This window comes from Atractosteus spatula, chromosome 12 (genome assembly GCF_055471065.1).
Source record: "Atractosteus spatula isolate fAtrSpa1 chromosome 12, fAtrSpa1.hap1, whole genome shotgun sequence".
Classification (NCBI taxonomy): Eukaryota; Metazoa; Chordata; class Actinopteri; order Semionotiformes; family Lepisosteidae; genus Atractosteus; species Atractosteus spatula.
In genome coordinates, this window is record NC_142717.1 from 37,769,501 (window position 1) to 37,788,642 (window position 19,142).

At 45.8% G+C, this 19,142-nt stretch overlaps 1 protein-coding gene across 1 annotated transcript in view; it reads right to left on the reverse strand.

Moving 5' to 3' along the window:
• The window catches only part of cep192 (centrosomal protein 192), a 39,318-nt gene that overhangs the window by 13,852 nt on the left and 6,324 nt on the right, over positions 1-19,142 (reverse strand). The window contains exons 9-31 of the mRNA XM_088929718.1: positions 18,692-18,847; positions 18,124-18,280; positions 17,280-17,494; positions 16,675-16,794; positions 15,906-16,287; positions 15,157-15,309; positions 14,679-14,743; positions 14,194-14,412; positions 13,758-13,899; positions 13,503-13,591; positions 11,900-13,061; positions 11,382-11,511; positions 8,599-8,770; positions 7,522-8,371; positions 6,217-6,365; positions 5,600-5,830; positions 4,903-5,028; positions 4,048-4,188; positions 3,688-3,751; positions 2,769-2,908; positions 2,073-2,165; positions 1,582-1,700; positions 551-751 (exon numbers count right to left, since the gene is read on the reverse strand). Coding sequence (XP_088785844.1) covers positions 551-751; positions 1,582-1,700; positions 2,073-2,165; positions 2,769-2,908; positions 3,688-3,751; positions 4,048-4,188; positions 4,903-5,028; positions 5,600-5,830; positions 6,217-6,365; positions 7,522-8,371; positions 8,599-8,770; positions 11,382-11,511; positions 11,900-13,061; positions 13,503-13,591; positions 13,758-13,899; positions 14,194-14,412; positions 14,679-14,743; positions 15,157-15,309; positions 15,906-16,287; positions 16,675-16,794; positions 17,280-17,494; positions 18,124-18,280; positions 18,692-18,847 — 5,276 coding nt within the window. The remainder of the gene's footprint in view (positions 1-550; positions 752-1,581; positions 1,701-2,072; positions 2,166-2,768; positions 2,909-3,687; positions 3,752-4,047; positions 4,189-4,902; positions 5,029-5,599; positions 5,831-6,216; positions 6,366-7,521; positions 8,372-8,598; positions 8,771-11,381; positions 11,512-11,899; positions 13,062-13,502; positions 13,592-13,757; positions 13,900-14,193; positions 14,413-14,678; positions 14,744-15,156; positions 15,310-15,905; positions 16,288-16,674; positions 16,795-17,279; positions 17,495-18,123; positions 18,281-18,691; positions 18,848-19,142) is intronic.

Here is a 19,142-nt window from a genome sequence, read left to right on the forward strand (position 1 = left end):
TTTGGGGAGCACTGTTTTAGAGATTACCCTGCACTCCCAAGTCAGCATCTCTACTGGCTGAAGTGAACGCGAGACAAGAAGAAAGACATCTGCCAATTCAGTTTAGGAAGTAATTCAGGACTTAACATGTATTCCAACCTATTTTACATGAATTAAAGTTTTCTGCAATAGAGCTATGCCCTAAAACTTATTAAAAAAATCTTTGTTGAGAATTAATTCAATTTATTCCCAAGTGTCACTTGGTTACAAAAAGTTCTTGGAAGAATCATAGCAGAACTGAGGAAGCCATGAAAAAAAATTATCAAATGAGCTGAGATCAAGCAAACACACCGAGAACTTTCACTTCACAGATACATTAGTGATCACAGCTAAGCTGCAGAATTTTGCAGCGTACAGGCTCTTAAGTGCGAACTTGAGACTTTAGACTACACATCAAGGAAAAGCCGCATGTGTAGGGTGTAACATTTTCTTGCATAAAAATACTGAAAACAAACTCTGCAACATAAAACTACGAAGACACTACGAAGAACCAAATTCCTACATCTCTTACACAGCTCTGCCGAGAGTGACACCTCCCCACGCCATGAACTGCTTATTGGAGAGAATGGGAGGCACTTCACTGGGCAGCACAGGGTTTGCAGACAGTGGTTTTCCGGATGAGAGCGATTTCTCGGCCTCCTCCGGCGCAAGCTCCCCTTTCAGCATAACTTCATATTGAGGCCCAGTTGGCAGCACCAGGATCGTCAACACACTGAAATAGAAATGCATACACCCATGGACATAAGGCGATCATGATGCATTTTAATATGGTTGACCTCCGCGCAAGTAGTGTGACTCAGAAAACCCCTTTAACTACATTAGAGCAAACACGGATCTGAATCAAAGAGGCAAGAACAAACTGGGCAGCCTTGCGAAAATGTCAGGTCATTGGTGCGGATCTTCCTCCCTCCCCTCTCCACCACCTATCATTCACGTGTTTTGTGTAAAGCAAAATCCATCTGTGATGATCCTCCACACCCCTTGTTTAATGAATTCCAATTACTCCCATCCGAACACAGATACCAACTCCAAAACCAATAGATTTAAGTTCTCATTCATACCTGTAGCCGTATCCTTACTTAACACTTGATATTCTATGCAAATATATATATAGTTGTTTTCTTTCCCCTACACCAACACTGCTGCTTTAAAACAAATTCTGGGGATAATCAAGACTCTCTCTCTCTCGAGAGAGAGAGAGAAACTCTGGCGCTGGTAGGACAGTGGTGCTCAATGCCTCTCCGGGAGGACCAGAAGATAACTGGTGACTCTTCTCCCCAAGCTCTGAATTAACCAATTGAACATGCCGAAGTATTTCTTCGATCTGTTGGGCACCCAACCGTTAGGCCAACTCTGAAAGATCTTTTTCAGAGATCTTTTGCTTTACAGAAACAAAACCTGCACGTTCCTGAAAACACGTCTAACCTCATAAAAGCTCGGGGCAGTACTACTGTGCACCTCAGCAACACGGCTGGTCATCTCCATCTCCGTACCCACCACCGTTCTGCTAGCTCTTGAAAAGGAGATGGAGAGCTGCCTCACCTCTCTCTGTACTTGTTGCTCCCCCGTGCAGTAAAAGAGATCACAAGCCCCTGTTCATCCCCAGCATGGAGGTGAAGCTCCTCTGGTTTCACTGAAAAGCAGTCTTCAGAGTCCGTACACTGTGGGTTCAAGAAACAAAACATCCGAGTTAGAATGTCTGTAAAATGGTGAATTAAAAATGAAAAACTGAATGGGGAAAAAAGTCATTAGAATACAGTGGTTTCCAGAGAAAAACAGTGAAAACTTTAAAATGAGTTTTTTATCCCCCAGTTTTGTTAATTAGCAAAATAAAGGTAAAGGAAAAACAGCTTAAAACATTTGCTTGGTTTTTGACTGTCCTTCCTAACAAACTGCCAGACTTATTCAGTTGGTGACACCTTCTTGGTTCCCGCACCAAAATCAAAAAATATCAAGGTCAAGAGAGACACAGTTTGAATAAATTTGGCATTTGTCAAACTAGAACTGAGACAACACAGGCGAAGCAACATTACCTTTATCTTCAAATGAACATTGATGTTGCCTGCGTTCTTTAAAGGTAAAGTCTGTTGGACGGTTTTTCCAAAGGCTGCCAAAAGATGAACAGTCTGCAAGAAATAAATGCATTTCAAAAAGGCAGTATTTCCAAATAGGGACTAAGTGGTGGAGGGGCAGAGCAGTGGCTCTGTGGCTAAGGATCTGTGCCTGTGGCTGGAAGGTTTAAATCCCGCGGCCAGCAGAGGAATCCTACTCCGTTGGGCCCCTGAGCAAGGCCCTTAACCCCACTGCTCCAGGGGCGCCGTACAATGGCTGACCCTACGCTCTGACCCCAAGCTTCTCTCTCCCTGTCTGTGTGTTTCATGGAGAACAAGCTGGGGTATGTGAAAAGCGAGAAACGCCCTGGGATTTTTAATGACCACAGAGTCAGGACCTTGGTTTTACGTCTCATCCGAAGGACAGCGCCTGCTTACAGTATAGTGTCCCCGTCACTATACTGGGGGCATTAGGACCCACATGGACCGCAGGGTGAGCGCCCCCTGCTGGCCCCACTAACACCTCTTCCAGCAGCAACCTTAGTTTTTCCCAGGAGGTCTCCCATCCAGGTACTGACCAGGCTCACACCTGTTGAGCTGCAGTGGGCTGCCAGCTGTGAGTTGCAGAGTGATATGGCTGCTGGATGTCTTTGCCCGACAGGGACACTTGGGGCTCACCTGCAGGTCCTTGGGCGCGTGTACTCTGGCAGTGCCTGATCGGGCTCGGAGAGGAACGCTTCTGATGACCTGGCTGGGGCCAGGGCTGTCCACTTCAATGTCAACCCGGGCAGCGTACTCCTCCGCCGGGCCCAGCTCGCCTGCGGGGCAAAAAAAGAACCCACTCTGCACTCAAGTAGGAAAGCACTGCCACGGGCAAAACACCCAAACTAAAGTACGACAAACTTAAATACATTAAGTAACAAGTAATGCTGAAAAGAGAAGAAAGAAAAACGTTTTGGCTGTGAAGCCTCACACCCATGCGGACGCAGCTACCCACCTCAAATATATAAAGTTAAAAAATATTACATCTCATTTTATTAATATAATAGTATAAAAGTTATGATTAATAACATTTATAGTACATATATTTTATACATCCTGATATATAAAAAGTACTCACGAACTAAGCAGGTCACATTTTAAGGTGTGTGTGTGTGTTGGGGGGGGGGACTGTGTTGTATTTGAGCTACATCAGCCCTGCAATGGGCTGGCCCATCCAGTAGGAGAGCAGTTGTGCCTTATCAGACCTGCCTGTTCTTCGGGGATAAACTCTGGTTTTCTCCAGTCAGGGTAAGTGGCATTTTCATTATAGATGATATCAATGCCACTAGACAGCCATTAAAGCATCTTCTAACCCCTCCCCAATCCAACCCCCCTTCAAGTTATTGCACCAAGGCAATCGTATCTATATTTACAGACCCCACCAGACAAAAGTGTAGCCTACTGCATCCCTCAATCACTCCATTACTCTTTTTCCATGTCTGTTTTGGGAGATCTGTCTGTTCTCTACACCATTCTCCATCTAGAAAACAGCCATCTTAAATTTTAGATGTTTTTTGTAGTACATACAGGAACCAAAAAGGTGTTCTCACTGTACCTGAGCTGGACACATATTTCTGAGGAGCACGGAAATGAACCCACACCAAGAAGGTTTCTGGATTCTACACAAGAAGGAAAAGAAATGTATAAGCTCCGGATTTTTCCCCCCACTTCCCCAGGATCCTCCCCCAACATGACTTACACCATGCAAAAAAAAAATGAGTGCATTGCTAACTCCCTAAAAAGCAATTTTGGACAGACGGGCTATTAACAGCTTGTGAACAACGCTCAGATCGCGCTGCGTGAAACCGAGACTTTCAACCCCAGCAGAGCGCCCCTCCGCATCACGGGTGTGGAGTGGACGTGCCAGTTCAGCTCCCAGTCACGCCAAGGCAGAGACGGCGCTGCCGACGCGTACCTCCCCGTAGTTGGCGTGCATCACATGGCTCATGACAGACGGTGCGGCCAGCGGGGAGACGCTCCCAGCCTGCAGCACTCCCTCCGCTGGCGCGGCGACGGGGCTTTTGGAGAAAGTGAAGCAGCGCCAGGCTGTGGCATTCTAGAGCAAAGAACAAAGGAGGTGCCGTTTCTTTTCAGAAATTCAAGATTGTCCTCGGAAGGGGTGCTTCCAACCAAACAAGATGCAGGAACTACATAAAAGGGTCAACCAAATCTTCCCCCCCCATTAACCTCTCTCTCATACAAATAAAAGAAAATGCACAAACTTCCACCACATGAGAATTTTCTCACTTTTTGCGAGCCAAACAGCCACACACACACACACACACACACCACTGGTGTGGCTCTGTTACCGATTTTCTAAAATTTATTTTCATTTTTTTAAGTTCAAAAAGGATACAAAGGCAAGCTCAAGTAAAAAGAAAAAAGAATTCCAACATCCAAACCTCACCAACATTTCTTTCGGCCTTTGTATACCCATTTTATGTTATCAATAATAAGTAGCAAAGAAGACGGAGAAGACTAAAATTGTGATGCTTTGATTGTTATTGCCAGTAATATAAAAGACACCACTTTGTAAAGGAATTAAGTTTTCTGACAGTATAACCGAAAATATGAATATACACATCCACCCTGAGGTGACACTCAACACGCCACATCCAAACAGCGCTTTCAACCCAAACAGCGCCTCAGCTAGTATCCGATGACAGAGGAACACCCGTGGCTGCTGAACAGGCAGAGCACCTGATCGGCTCTTCCTCTCACAGCCTCTGCAGGAAGCAAAGCTGAAAGGTGGGGAAGCCGCCTCACTCACCGTGCTGATCACCAGTCGGACGGGCACGGTGGCGTGGGTCCGGTTGATGAGTTTCAGGGACAGGGCTTTCACGCTGCCACTTGTGAGGTCGCCAAAATCCAGAACACCCGCTGGCCCCACGTCCACCTACGTTTGAGCAGAAAAGACACATTTTACAACAAACGGCTGAAGCAAAGAAATGAACCTTTAAAATAGAGAGGCCAGAAAAGAAGCACGACCTGAAAAGAAATGCATTGCTTACTATAGCTCTTGACTCGGGTCAATAACCTCAGTTCAGCCAGACCAAAGACTGAGCTTCACTAAAGTCATGAAAACCACAGTTTACTCAAAAATCAGACGGGCCATTAAGACTAAATCTATGATTTGAGCTCCTGACTGCCTGAGGCGGTAAGTCAATTTAGTTCTCTACATGAGAACTGCACACTATAATCCAGAGCTCCCGGGTACGTTACTGTGCTGCCGTTTAACCTTGCACAATCCTGACTAGTCAATATGCCAGCTTTTTTGGAAAATGATCAACCAAGAGGAAGAAATTAGGTGGTGCCACAACATTACAAGCAAGGGCCACGAAGAAATGAACACAACGAAAAACAAGCAAATTTTAAAGAATACAGAACACATAAGCACAGCACAAAAGGAGCTTTTCACTCCACGTTCTGCAGTCGGCATAAGAGCCAGCACGACTCCATATACGTGCCTCTAATAAGGGGGTCTCCGCCATGGCCATCAGGACCACTTTCTGCGCGAAGGCTTCCGCCTGCGCCACGGTGCCAGACTCCGCGGAGACCGGCCAGGAGGACACGCTGAGAACGCAATGGTACACGCCAGCCTGGAGGGGGATGAACAGCACCTTCTGCTCCTCGGTCGTTCTGGGTCCAATGATGGTTTTGTTTTTCACGATCAGCAACTGGTAAGGCAAGGACTCCACCTGCAGCAGACACACACGGTATAGGGGAACACATTCACAGATGGGCTCGTACTGACGGAAAGTCCTTTTTGGACATTATTATTTTCAGATTATGACGACACACGCCAATCATATTTAAACTTTCTTTAACACTGAAACTTCACTACCTTTAAACAAGATCTACATTTATAAACGTGACAGACTTAAGTCATATTTAATATTTTTTGGTGCGTTCTGTTCTTAAGTAAGGCAACGGAACACACGCCTTTCCGTGATCACATTCACAGAGTGAATCGATATGCTGGGAAAATCGCTGCAAGGTCCAAACACGGATGTTGTGCAAACACCAAGAAAGATGCAAGCACCTCTGGAAATATAAAATACATTTTCCATCCTCATAAACGGACCTTCTCCCCGTCGATAGACAGGCTGGTGGGGGCCATGTTGACCTGCAGCCAGCGCTCGGTTGGGTTGAAGATGCTCAGAGAGGTCTGCGATGCAATTCCAACACAGCACGCGTGGGGAAATTTGAGCTCTTCTGGCACAACAACACGTGCTGGGGGAAAAAAAAAAAAACACTGCCATGAACTTCTGGAAGAGCATGCTTTGTTGTCGTGTTATCCCAGCATTTCCGTTTTTAAAAACCTTATGTACCAAAAAAAAAAGAGTTTGCAGTGTAGAATCCAATACTTCAAGCAAGTAAAAAGGTGCTCTCGAATGCAAAGTTAGTAAAACAAAAAAATATGGAAGGGTCTGTCAAGACAAGCCATTATTCTATTCAGGTGGGGAGCTGCGTCAGCATGCGTAGGCTGCAAAGGAACAAGTAATAGGTTTATTCCATTATGAAAAGAAGAAAGAGAACACAACGTTTCGGCCGTGGGCCTTCTTCAGGTGAAGGCTCCACGGCCGAAACGTTGTGTTCTCTTTCTTCTTTTTTTCAGCATGGAATAAACCTACTAATTATTCTATTCATACTAAGTGGAAATGTACCAACTGGTTATATTGGTACTTAAAGGCACTGCACAAGGTTTTTCTCGAACTCAGGTCTGAATAAATCTGTAATCAGCAGTGTTTAAATGGGAAAGATGCACTGAATAAGAGTAGGGCAGAACTTCTGCTTGGGTAGAAGTTTCCGTTGAACCCAGAGGTCAGGGCTTTAATTCTCATATCTGCCAGAAGGAAGAGAGAAAAGCGCATTCCCAGGGTGGTTCTGATTCTTGGTTATATTATCGTTCTGAGGCAGCGCGTGGGGAAGATGGTCTGGATGGAGGGATGTTCTGTGCCAGTGATGACCCTGGCTGTCTCCACCACCTTCTGCATGAGCTGAGCAATTGCCATACCAAACTAATGCATCCAGTGAGAATGCTTTCTATAGCGCATCTGTAGAAATGCATTTGTAAATATGTACCAAATCTCAGAGTGGAGAACAGGCAACAACACTTCCTCACAGATTGAGGTCTGCCCATTAGGAAGTCCAGGCTCCAGTTACAGAGAGGAGTTCTAAGGCCCAGGTCCAAGAGCTTGACCTCGTATTGGCATCCGTGCAACAGCATGTGGAAATGATGGCCAAAGTATGCACTGTACTAAATATACATTAACTAGGATTCAACTTTTCACCCCAACAGACAAGTCTAAACTACAACCACTCGTGAGCTTAACTGAGGAATAAGCACAGACCACTGTATGACATTCACAAGAATCGGACAACCTACCTTGGACATCCGCAAGCCCTCCTCCAGCCCACAGGTCCAGCGCTCCCAGGTCATTGTGGGAGGTGTAGGGTTTGGCGGCACCGATCAGGGGCGGCTCCAGAGAGGAAGGAGTCCTGTAAAGCTGGACTGGATTCAGGAGATGAGTGGAAACTGGAACACCGAGGGGCCCTGAACTCTGGACGTGCCCCACTGGGTTGCTGGTGCCAGGCAGGCTGGGAGGAACCCCATACAGCCCAGTGGCTGGTCCCACGTGGTAGAGATGCAGAGGGATATCAGTTCCCAGGTACTGCTGGGCAATCTGAGAAGTGAACAGGGAGCGGCCAGTAAGGAGAGTGGGGACCCCGGGAGGGAGATCCTGCACAGACCCCTGAGGCTTGAAGCTGGAGATGGGAACGTATCTCTGGTCCTCGGAGCCGAAATGCCGATGGCTCCCAGCAAAGACGCTGGCGGGGGCTGGGTCTCCGGCGTGTTTCCACTGCTGGGAACTCTGGTCAGCGCTGAGCTGCGGCTGGATGCTGGTGGCGGTGGAATAACCCGAATCCGTCGGCGTGGCGCGGGAGGCAGCGGGCTCGGAGCGCCGCTTCTGGCTCCCCGGGCCCGAGGCAGAGCCGCCGCCGCCGCCGCCGCTCGCAGGATAGGAGCCGCATTCGCTGTGGCTGCGAGCTCCGCCGGGATCCGCGGCAGCCCGCCGCCGGTCGTCTCCAGCGCTCCTGGGTCTCGGACTGAGGGCGCCCACGGAACGCGCCCGAGACGCAGGCCCGAGTTCCGCTACGCCAGGGACGCCCTGCTGAACGGGGGGAGTCGGACTTGCCCGGACAATGGTGGTGCTCAGCGCAATGCTGCTGTTAGTCTGAATGCAAAGGGGGGAAGGGGAAAAAAAAAAATACAGGTACAGATGGTGTATACAATAATTTGCTTTCTTGCAGTGCAAGAATCATCTTGCACCACTTATGGCAAAATCCTCAAGTTTGTCTTACACGCACAGAAGAAGAGTTCCACTGGGGCTTTGCTCGCAGCATGCGAGGCTCTTGGCTTAGTACTGAAGGCTGAAGCTAGGGGGCGAGTCCTGCTCCTCACCTTGTTCTTCTCCGGGCTGGGAATGCTGGTGCTGTTCTGCAGCGTGCTGTCGCTGACGGAGATGTAGGTCAGCCTGCTGAGGCTGGGGCTGGAGCAGCTGGACTGCGGGGACAGCTGGCCACAGGCGCACCGCTCTGGGGCACCAGTGCGGGGCAGAGGAGATGCGCCGGACCTGGAGCAGAAGGGAGAGGGCACCAATTACAGGCCAAGCAAATCCAAAATGACTGCTGGGGAGTGGGGAGATGGTGCAGGAAAACGGTCATCTGTCAAAGCAAGTCAGAAAACTGACACATCACCAATACACAAATGACATCATTTTTAAAAGTCAAAAGTTTACATTTTTTTTATACAAATTAAAGATGAGATCCTCAAAGCATTTTATTGCTTTTGAGTTCTAGTTACTAGCAAACAAAAATACATCATAACCAGACTGCAGCTATCAATGACAGAATTATCAATCTTCTGATTAGAATGCCACTACTGAAGTGAAGCCAAGATAATGGAGTTATCCCAAGGATGCCCTGTGGTTATTTCAATACATAAATCTTCTTGGCATGAGTCAAGACATTGGTCCATTACTTCACAAATGTATTCCCTCTTAAGACCCATGCAGATGGCCACATGAATGTCTGATAATTTGCTTTAGGAATACACAACGCTCACAGCATGCAAACCAAAAAAAAAAAAAAGAACACCCCAATTATATGGATGCATTTTCAGAATACAGGCATCTTAAAAACTGTCATTTGTAAAACTTTGTCAAAACTACAATGACCTTTAAATTTTAAGAGATACTTACTTTTGCTGTTAATGCTAAAATTGATGCAGTTTAACAAGTTGGCAGATTAAAGTTTATCAGTAGTTACAGTGCTAGAAGGACTGATTTCACAGAACAGGATTTCAAGTCCACATTTTTGGGTGTACATGACTTTTCTTCCTCTGTGATGACAGACAACCCTTTGTGAGAGTTTTAGCAGGCAGTATTACACAGTTTTTGCCAGTGTGGTTGTCTCATAATATTACATTATCATACATATTTTAAACTGATGTAGGAGTTACATGGAGTGCTCAATTATGGCACTGAAATTTTACAGGTTACAAATGAGAAGAATACCAAAGTACCCCTCACCACATTAAAAAAAGGAACTGCCAAAACTTACAAATGTGCATCAAAGAAGTGTAGCAAATGTTTTCTAAAAACTAAGGAGGAAGTCTTCCACAGTAGTTATTTGTACACGTTACCAGACCTATGGCTAATGAACTCATGAATTAACTACTTAATAAAGTAAAGGCTTTACTCATGGCATTTTCTTTCAATCAATTATTCTCTCTCATGTGGATGGCCGACTAATCCACCCATTTAGAACAGGTCTGTTAATACTTTATTCATGTTTGGTCTGTTAAATACCATTCGCTCAGTAGGCATTAAGTGCAATGTAAGTAATGCCTGTCAGTTCCCATTTAGGCATTAACAAAGTGGAAAGAACAGTTTGCTTGGTGCATTAAAGCATGTGTCCTTAAGGGAATAATAACATGCAGATCTATGCATTTCTAATTTAGACTACGCCCTATTGCTCTCATTCCATACACAGGAGGCAAGTGCGGTGGAGTTTGTTCTTGGCAAAGGAAAGGTACACCAGAGACTTATTATATCCCTGTTATATCATTGAAAATGGTGATATCGCTGCCTCTGCTATGGCAGTTTGAAATCACTTGTGGCTCCCAGAGTTTCTCCCCAAACAGTATAAGATGGAACAAAAATTTCACATAATTCTAAATATTACTGTTATCTTTGTAGCATTGGACTGAGAAGTGTATTTATCATAAATTAAGTCAACAAAACCCAGGGCTGTAAGGAAATGTGGCCTTTTTTTCCCCAATAATTTGTAAATCCTCCTCTGGCAGGGATTACACTGAAAAGACTACGACGACGACTCTAGTGTGCCATGAGGTTCTAGCATTTTTGTCCATTCCTCCAGACAGAGTTATTATATTTACTTCACAAACACAAACTAAAGGGTATGAACATCCCTCATGATTTTGAATCACCGATGCTTCATTGGATTAAAGTCCGGAGATTTAGATGGCTAGCCTAAAAATGTAAGAATTAAGCATTTTTTGTTGATTTGAAGTGTGGTCATGCTGGAATGTCCATTGCTGGCAAAGTTTACGCTTATTAATACAGGAAAAAGGCTGTTTGGCTAAAAAGTCCAAGTATGTGTTGGACTTCATGATGCCTACGATCTCAAAAAGGGCTCCAGGACCTGAAGAAGCAAAACACCTGCAAAACATAACAGACATGCACCCATACTTCACAGTAGCAATGAGATGTATATTAAATACAATGCTCATGAGCATGTCCAAAAAGTTCACTTTTTTTGTTTCTTCACACCACAAGACATGGTAACAACTGTCAATCAGATGGAGTCAAAATGCATACTTGTGTTACTTTTTTTGTGAGTCATCCTCAGAAAAGGCATCTTTCTAGCAGCCTGGCCTTAAATGCCACATTCATGCAGGCAACATTAAAGCAGGATGTTTTACTATATAATATTACCTTGTTTTCTCTGAAAATCCAGTAACCAAATTAAAGCAGATCACAATGTACACCTCTCAATACACCTCTAACCCTGAAGCACATTTTTCATATTCTAAAGTTTTAATGTTCAATTGCAAACTGCCTTTAAGACCCATAAGAACAAAACTGTCTGAGGATGCTACCACAAGCAACAGGTCCAGAAACCAGATAGAAACTAGCTCTGTAAGAGGGTGAAGTGATTTACCCTTCAGCACCCTGTGATGAAGTCTGGCTGGGAGAAGAGTGAGTGAGAGGGGATGTGGAGGGCCTGAAGGTCATGTGGCTCTCTTCGGGATACTTGGAAGTCTGCTCAGGAGATCTGGATCGGACAGCATCTGCAACAGGGCAATTCCTTCTAAATCAACTGACTTGGGTCAAGTCAAGATAAAGAACACACAAAATGGACCATGAATTCTAAGCACTGTGGTAGAATAAAAGAATGAATAGCAATCAGCAATAAAAAAAAAACATTTAAAATCAATTAGTTGAAACAAAACCCCTGTAGATGAAAGTATAAGTACATTTCCCCAACACCTCTATGGGTCACATTAGGCTGCTTATTTATCTAACAACTTATTTAAAGTGGATAACTTTCACAGAGCATCTGTGTTCATAGGTACTGCAATCTGGCAATAACCCAGGTTTTATACATGGCAGGAAATTTAAATTGTGCAGGAAAACTCAATTAGAAAAGCACTCAGTGTTCTACACAGCAATTCTTACCATCTCTATTTTGTGACAGTGCCACAGGAGAAGGACTTGGGCCCACAAAACTGACACGCTTTTCTGCTCCACCTCCCCCCTTCCCCGCTGGACTCTTCACCGCCGTCTTCATCTTCGGAGGACTTTCCCCTGCGTCGTTCGGACTCTGGAGACCGGCTTTGGCGCTTTTGTTGGAAGGCAGCCCCGACGGCGGGCTCCGCTGGCCTGGCGAGTATCTGGGAGCCGAAAGTGCACAGCCAGGCTCATCTGCCTTCGGGCCGCTAGCGCCAAGGACTTGAAGAGATGTCATCTCTGAGCTCGAAACATTTGGTCTAACCGTGCCTAACCTTGTGCTGCTTTTTCCATTGTCCTTAGCCAACCCTGAATTGCCGTGCTTCTTTACAGTGCTGCTAGGTATCGGCCTTTGCAAACCACCCCCATTAAAAGCAGGAATACCTTCTAATGCAGTACCACAGGCATGCCCTGTGCTTACAGACCTCTTACTTGCAGCAGAGGAGCCAACAGGAGCATAGCTCGTCTTTGGTCTCGGAAGAGCACTTCTTTGTACAATCTCTTTTTTGGCTGAGCCCGCGTTTCCGGTCACACTCGTGCCAAGGGAAGGAACTGACAATTTGGTATTGCTGGAATTGTCTGCATTACTTCCCCAATCAGCAGCGTTGTCCTTTCTATTACAGGCACTTGTGCAGACGCCTTCCTTGACCCTGGAAGCACCCCCATTGTCCGCAGGGGGAAAAGAGTCCCAGAGCGTCAGTGGGACACCAGCGCCGTCAGCCCAGTCAGGAGAGTCAAAGCTGTAGGGGGACACTGAGCGGGTCTCAGCTTCAGTGTCACTACCAGGAATCTCGGTTTTCTTCAGGTACTTCTCAATGTCCAACACACTCAGCTCTCCAGCCGAGGTACTCTTCTGCAGAGCTTCGAGAAGGCTGTTCTGTTCCGACTGAGAATGGACAGCACGCCCCTGCACTCCTGTCTGAGATTTCTTGCTCTGGTTTTTCTTAGACAGCTGCATTATCATGGCAGCAAGCTGCGCTGGATCGGAACTGACGGAGGCATCTGCTATTGCGGATGCAATGGTGCTTATGCTCAGCATAAAGTCTTCATGAGAAGAGCCTCCATTTCCTTTACACGTTTTCTGACTACTGGGGGTGTTAGGCTGCAGATCCTGAAGATGGAAAAGAAACTACTGATTGGAGTGTACCTATGCACACTTTGATCAATTCACCAGCAGCAGAGAATCGTCACAAAAAAAACAACATGATTTAGAGACCAGAAAAAATTGCTTTTATGAAATGACAGTGCACTCGGTTTCCCTGTGCCAGAAGCAGGAAAATGAATGAACGGTGCCTCAGCACAAAATAAAGCTACTTAAGTCACATTCTCATAGAAGTCTTATTCTAACGTTTACAGTGACATTCTTTTGGCAGGTAATTAAGAAGATAAAGTCACAATTCTACATAAACTAAAATGTGTTTTTTCCAACATTGTGATTTGTAATTGAGATAAGTTAAGATTGCTTTTTCCTCATCTGTGCACAAGGAATTCTATTACTTCACAAATAAAAGATTTCATTTTGAATACAGAATTATCCTTTCCTAAAACAAACCTGATTGTCCTTTTGAAGAGATTCCTTACGAACTTCTGCTTCAGGTACAGCCGCTGACGTCTCTGCTTCTAATGTTCTGTCCAGATCTTCTGCATGCGATTAAGAGAAAAAACATTGCAACAATTTACATGAACAAACCTACTATACTCTAGAAGCAATGTAATATTCACATAAATTAGCATTAACACATTAAAACAGTTTTCCCATCATAATACTATTCCTATCATTAAAAGGAATTTGTCCATTCTCACACACCTGGGTTCATGGTTTCGTCCGCGTCACTGAAGGTCAGAGCATCGTCAGACCCTGGGCTGCCTTGGGAGGAGAAACCGGAGGGCCTGATCAGAGCAAAAGGCTCCCTCTTTTCTGGAGAGGTGATGACGTAACCAAACGAAGGCTGTGAGAAAAGAACGCGTTACTATTTCCATCATCCCCACTCTTCAATGACAAAAGAATTCAAGAAATGGGCACAGAAGACCGATCCGAAAGACATACCTAACATTATGATGTTTCAAGACCACCTTAATACTACACACCTGACAAGGTACATCTCACAGAAGAGATTTTATGGGTTTTACATTCAAACAGTCAAAAGGTTTCTCCAGGACCTAGCATAACACTGCCTCCACATGTTGTCAAACCAATGTGTTTAGCGGTCAAGGTAAAAAGCAGACGAGGAAAGGCCACCGACCCGTTTCACGTCGTCCTGACCTTCGACTCCCAGGCACCCCAGAGCCTCGGACCTCTGCCCGAAGAACTGACCCAAGGACAGGCGCAGGTAGCTCTGATTGCTGTGCTCAAACTCGGAGGAGACCTGCGATGCTCGCATGAGTATGGAGTTACTGGAAGGAAGCCTCCAGGAAGTGTCTCCCAGCCCGAGACTTGTGCTCTGGGCCACCATCTGCTCTTCCTTTAAGGTTACATATAAAGACAGAGACACACACACACATTAGAAGTCAGATATGCTCACACAGCAGTTTTACAGAAGTGCAAAAGAAATGGAAGCACAACTTGAGCAGTATGGCACAGAGCCAGCCTTCACACTAAAGGGAAAGTTATCCATGGTGTGAAGAAGACCAGCGTCTTCTGGGCTGGTTTTATTTCTAGAGTTCAACCAACCTTCAACCTCAACATTTCAACTCATTGCAGTCATGCCAACCACACGAGAAGTCTCACCTGTATGAAACGGTTCTCCTTTTCAAATTCCTCTTCAGCTTCAGCAATTTTTTCAAGAGCATTGCCTGGAAAACGGGCAAAACACAAGATTAAGACATCTGAGGAAAGAATGGTACCAGATTTTTGCCTGGCACACTCAAAAACCTTTAAGTGGATTTCAAAGATTCAGTCTGCAGGTGCAGGAACAGAATTTTATTTCTGACATGCTCTGAAAAATCCAGATACCTTTTCTTTAAAAATAACAATGGTGGCACTAAATAAGCTGTCAGCACTTCTTACTGCACACATTTCTATAAAACAATGAAACACTATGATCTATTAAACCACATGTGCCACACTGCATTGCAACCATTATGTTAAGTAATAGCACTGTGACACAGATAGCACACCTATAATTACACATCATATGCAAACATGATTGTAGCCGAGTTCAATGTTTTATCAAATCATGTTTTTTGCACAGACGGTCTCTGCTTACTGGCCGAGATGAAGTCTTCAGTCTGAAACTGTTCAGCAGCATTTTCTAGTCCGTTAGCCTCCAGCTCCTTCTCAAAAGAGGAGTAATATGCCAAATCGGTCACCCATTTCCCTTCCTCGTTCTGGTAGACCACATCATGCTTCTCATTTCCCTCTGAAACAAGAGAAATACCGGGGCATTTCATAATGTTCTACATAGCTTAAAAAAATGACACAAATCCGTTTGTATGGAAAATGGCTCAAAAGAGCCCTGTGAAACCTGACAGAGCAGCAAAAGCTTTAAAAGGGCACCTGCAGTCCCAGTTTTACAGACTGATTTTTTAAATCGAAATAAATCGACGTTATATGACGACATAGTCATTGATGTCATGGGAAAAAATATACAAATTGTGAATCAGACACAAAACCGTGACCTTTGTGAAAATACTTTTGTGAAAAGTCATCATGTTGTCTCAAACTCGCATTCGAGTTCCCATGAATTTCAACGGGAAGCAGGCCTTCCTGCTCACTAGTCACAGTAATGCAGGAGCGCATTCTATTGGGTTAACAGAGATGTATTCACAAGCTGGCTTGTTTACGGTGTCATAGGGCCACACACACGTCACCAGACGTTTGTTGCCTTGTTCTGAATCGCAGAAAACGACACTGTGCATACCTGGAAAGCTAGTCTATTTTGCGATGCAAACTGGAGTAATGTTTTACACATGACTGTGCGCATTTTACCTTTAGTGCGATTCGAAATGCACTCACCGGGATTTAGGTCGGGGGCCGTGCTGTCGGGGCAGTTGCTCCAGCCATCGTCGGAGTCTTCCATCAGGAAGGTCTGGGACAAGTACTTGGCCTCCAGGGAGGGCCGGCACCCGGCAGCGAGGAGGTGCTCCTCCTCGCTGTGGCTGTCCGTCTGGGGCTCGGGGGCCGGCGAGTCCCCGCAGGGCCCCCCCCGGAGCCCCAGCGCCTCGCCCTCATCTCCCTGCGGAGGCACCACCTGGGAGAGGTGGAAGCTGCTGGGGGCCTCCTCGAGAGAGGAGTCCGACCGGTCGGGCGGCACGGAAGGTCGGGGGGCAATCCGCAGGTACAGCGAGTCCAGGTTCCCATTGGCGAGTGCGGCGGCCTCCTCGCTGTCCATGGCACCCTCCAAAACATAGTTCAGAGCACCCTCAGAAAGAGCTGGGCGACGTGAAAAACACGTCACCAACTAAACTGCTTTTCTCGCAAAGGCGGCCCCAAAACTTTTTAAAATGAGGAGAAAATGATAGTTTCTAGATGTAAAGCAAGCTGAAACACAAAATAAAAACTGAAAAAGGGGCGTTAAGCGAGAAACAGGTTTTACGTGCTCTAAAGAAAAGCACGCAAAAGAGGGCTACACTTAATAACAGGACTGAAACATGTACGTTTTTGGTTTTATAAATGCTTTGAAAATAAATATCAGCTGGCTAATATAAAGGCTGAATAGAGTAACGAAAGTAAATAAAGCCAGGTCTTTGGATATTTCCAAGAAAGGTAATGCTCATGGGTTTACCAAGGCTTCCTGTCGGTCTAGAGATGTGGTCCTCTGAAACGCAAATGCAGCAGAAAGCACCAGCTCAGTGGTGGAAGACCCAGCTTCTCCCGTTCCAACCGGACCCACACGATCACCCATCTGAAATGCATAATCAAACCGTCCCAGTGCCCAGAGAAAACCCTTCACATTTGTGGCTGAGCAGATAACCAAAAAATTAAAAAGCCTGAAAACACTGAAGAAGAAAACGAGGCCTGGTACATCCAGAGAGAAGCTGTGTTGACACGATGGTCAGTGGAGGAATTAAACACAAAACTATGCGAAAAACAGTGAAAGGACTGTCTGGAAAAGGGCAGAAACTCCTCTGTCCTCGAACAGGCCCATTACTACGGTTGCTGCTGGATGCTTTCTCAGCCTCCTCAAGAGAGAACTTCAAGTGACCTTTCGGGCTCTTTTTACAGGATAAGGGAAGCCAGTGTCCTTGTTACACAATTGAAGCAACTGATAAACTTTTGTTTATACAAGCTAAAATGCTCAAGTTCGCACGGCATTAATCCAATCCAGCACCTACATTTCTTGCCGTTTTTCTGTGACAATTATCACGAAGGCTACAAAGAGTTTTGTACCTCACTGTGTCTTGGGACCAATTCTCTGCTCGCCAGCTGCAAGGGCAGAGGCTCGTCGTCCGCCTCATCTTCGGCACCGTTCCCACCCACGATACCCTGGCCCCGCAGCACGTCATAAGAGGTAGTCTGCGCGTTATTGGAGAATAAGGGGACGGTCGACACTCCACCATCACTTCCCTCCTTGTCACTTCCACTGCTCCCATCTCCTCCTCCACCTGTCCCAGTATCCAGAACAAAGCCACAAAATAACAAATGAGACCACCTGCTGGAATTACTCATCAGATACCCGAAGGAAACTAGAGGCTGGATTTAGGTCAATATCGCTTTCACAGTCAACTCTTATAAGCCTTAAAGATCTCTGTGGGAACATGTTAAAAGCTTCTATGAAAAATACTCAGAATTGCCAGTTTTGTTATACCCTCCTAATTTGGAAAAGTCAACTCAAATAGTATTTTCATGTCTCCGCTTACAGCTACGATAACACCTGGGCAAGGGGAAGAACGAGGAGGTGCAGACAGACGACTCTGGCCACCAGCAACACAGCCCCATACAGGAGGTGAGGCGCGATATTCACTGACAGCGCAGCATACCTGGGAGTTCCTGGGAGACCACAGAAGTGGCTGCCTCACCATGAGCCAAGGCCAATTTATCCCACACTGCTCCTAGGTGATGCTCAGCCAACTGTGTACAGCTGCTTGAGAAATCGAAGCCCGAGTTGGCTAGTGACGTGACCCAGGCCCAAACCCATGATCACAGAGCTCTATGTGCATGACCTCCCTAGCGGGGGTCCACTAGGGAGGTCCTAGCACTGAGGTTTTTTTCTAAACCAGACATTTTACCGTACCTGTAACTGGTGAGCTGATGACCTGACCCTCAGCTGAGTGCCTGAACTCAATCCCGGAGTTCGTGGCCAGGTTCCGTGCTCTGACGGGGGTTTCATCATCATCAGAGCTTCCCCCTTCCAATCCAGGCCTGAAGCTTGGATGATTGCTCTCACCAACCTGGAATAAAAACACATCACAGCTGGTGCGTCCAAAACCCCAAAACCTCAAGAACTGGCCTGAAACCACCACCACCCCAAGGGTTTGAATCAATGCCATGTGATTCTTCTTGCTGAAACCCAGGACAATGATTCCCCTAGAGTCAGGGCAACAGTACCAACTCAAAAGGAATTGAGACCGAAACCTCCAAAATTTGAACTGTGCTATATGTGTGCTTGTACATTTTAAGTGCCATTGAGCAAAGTTACTTTTTCTTTTTGTACAAGAAGTAAACCGTCTTGTGCATCAATCAACAGAAACCAAGCTTCAGCAACATTTAAAAACAGCACTACCCAACATCCTACTAAAGCAAGCAATCCTTAACTGTTCTATTGATATGAGACTGAAATGTCCCGTCTTCGCATTACATACCAGCTGTCTGGTAGTGCTGGATAACAGGAATGCCCGTCTGGGGGCACTACACCGCAGGACAGCCTCCAGCTCATCTTCCGTGTCCTCTTCATCACTGGCAGGACAGGAGTCCATACCTGTAGCCGCCAATCGGATATGGGGCATCTGAAAATCATCCTTGAAACAACAAACAATGGCAAATTAAAAGAAAAAAGCCGTTGGAGGATTTGTATTCTTTACAAGTGGATGAGACCCTTAGGTCATTCAGTTACTGAAGACCAACCATGATGCTTATGGCAGAAGGACCTCCTCTCAATTGTAGCCATTATAAATGTTCTTATTTTGTTTAATTGTTACTGAAAGGTTTGGATGGGAAGCCTTCATTCAATTCAGCATGAGCTCCCAAGCACATAACAGGATCTTCCAGGGAAATCATGCACTGGGGTGGACATCTGACTACACAATTCCACTG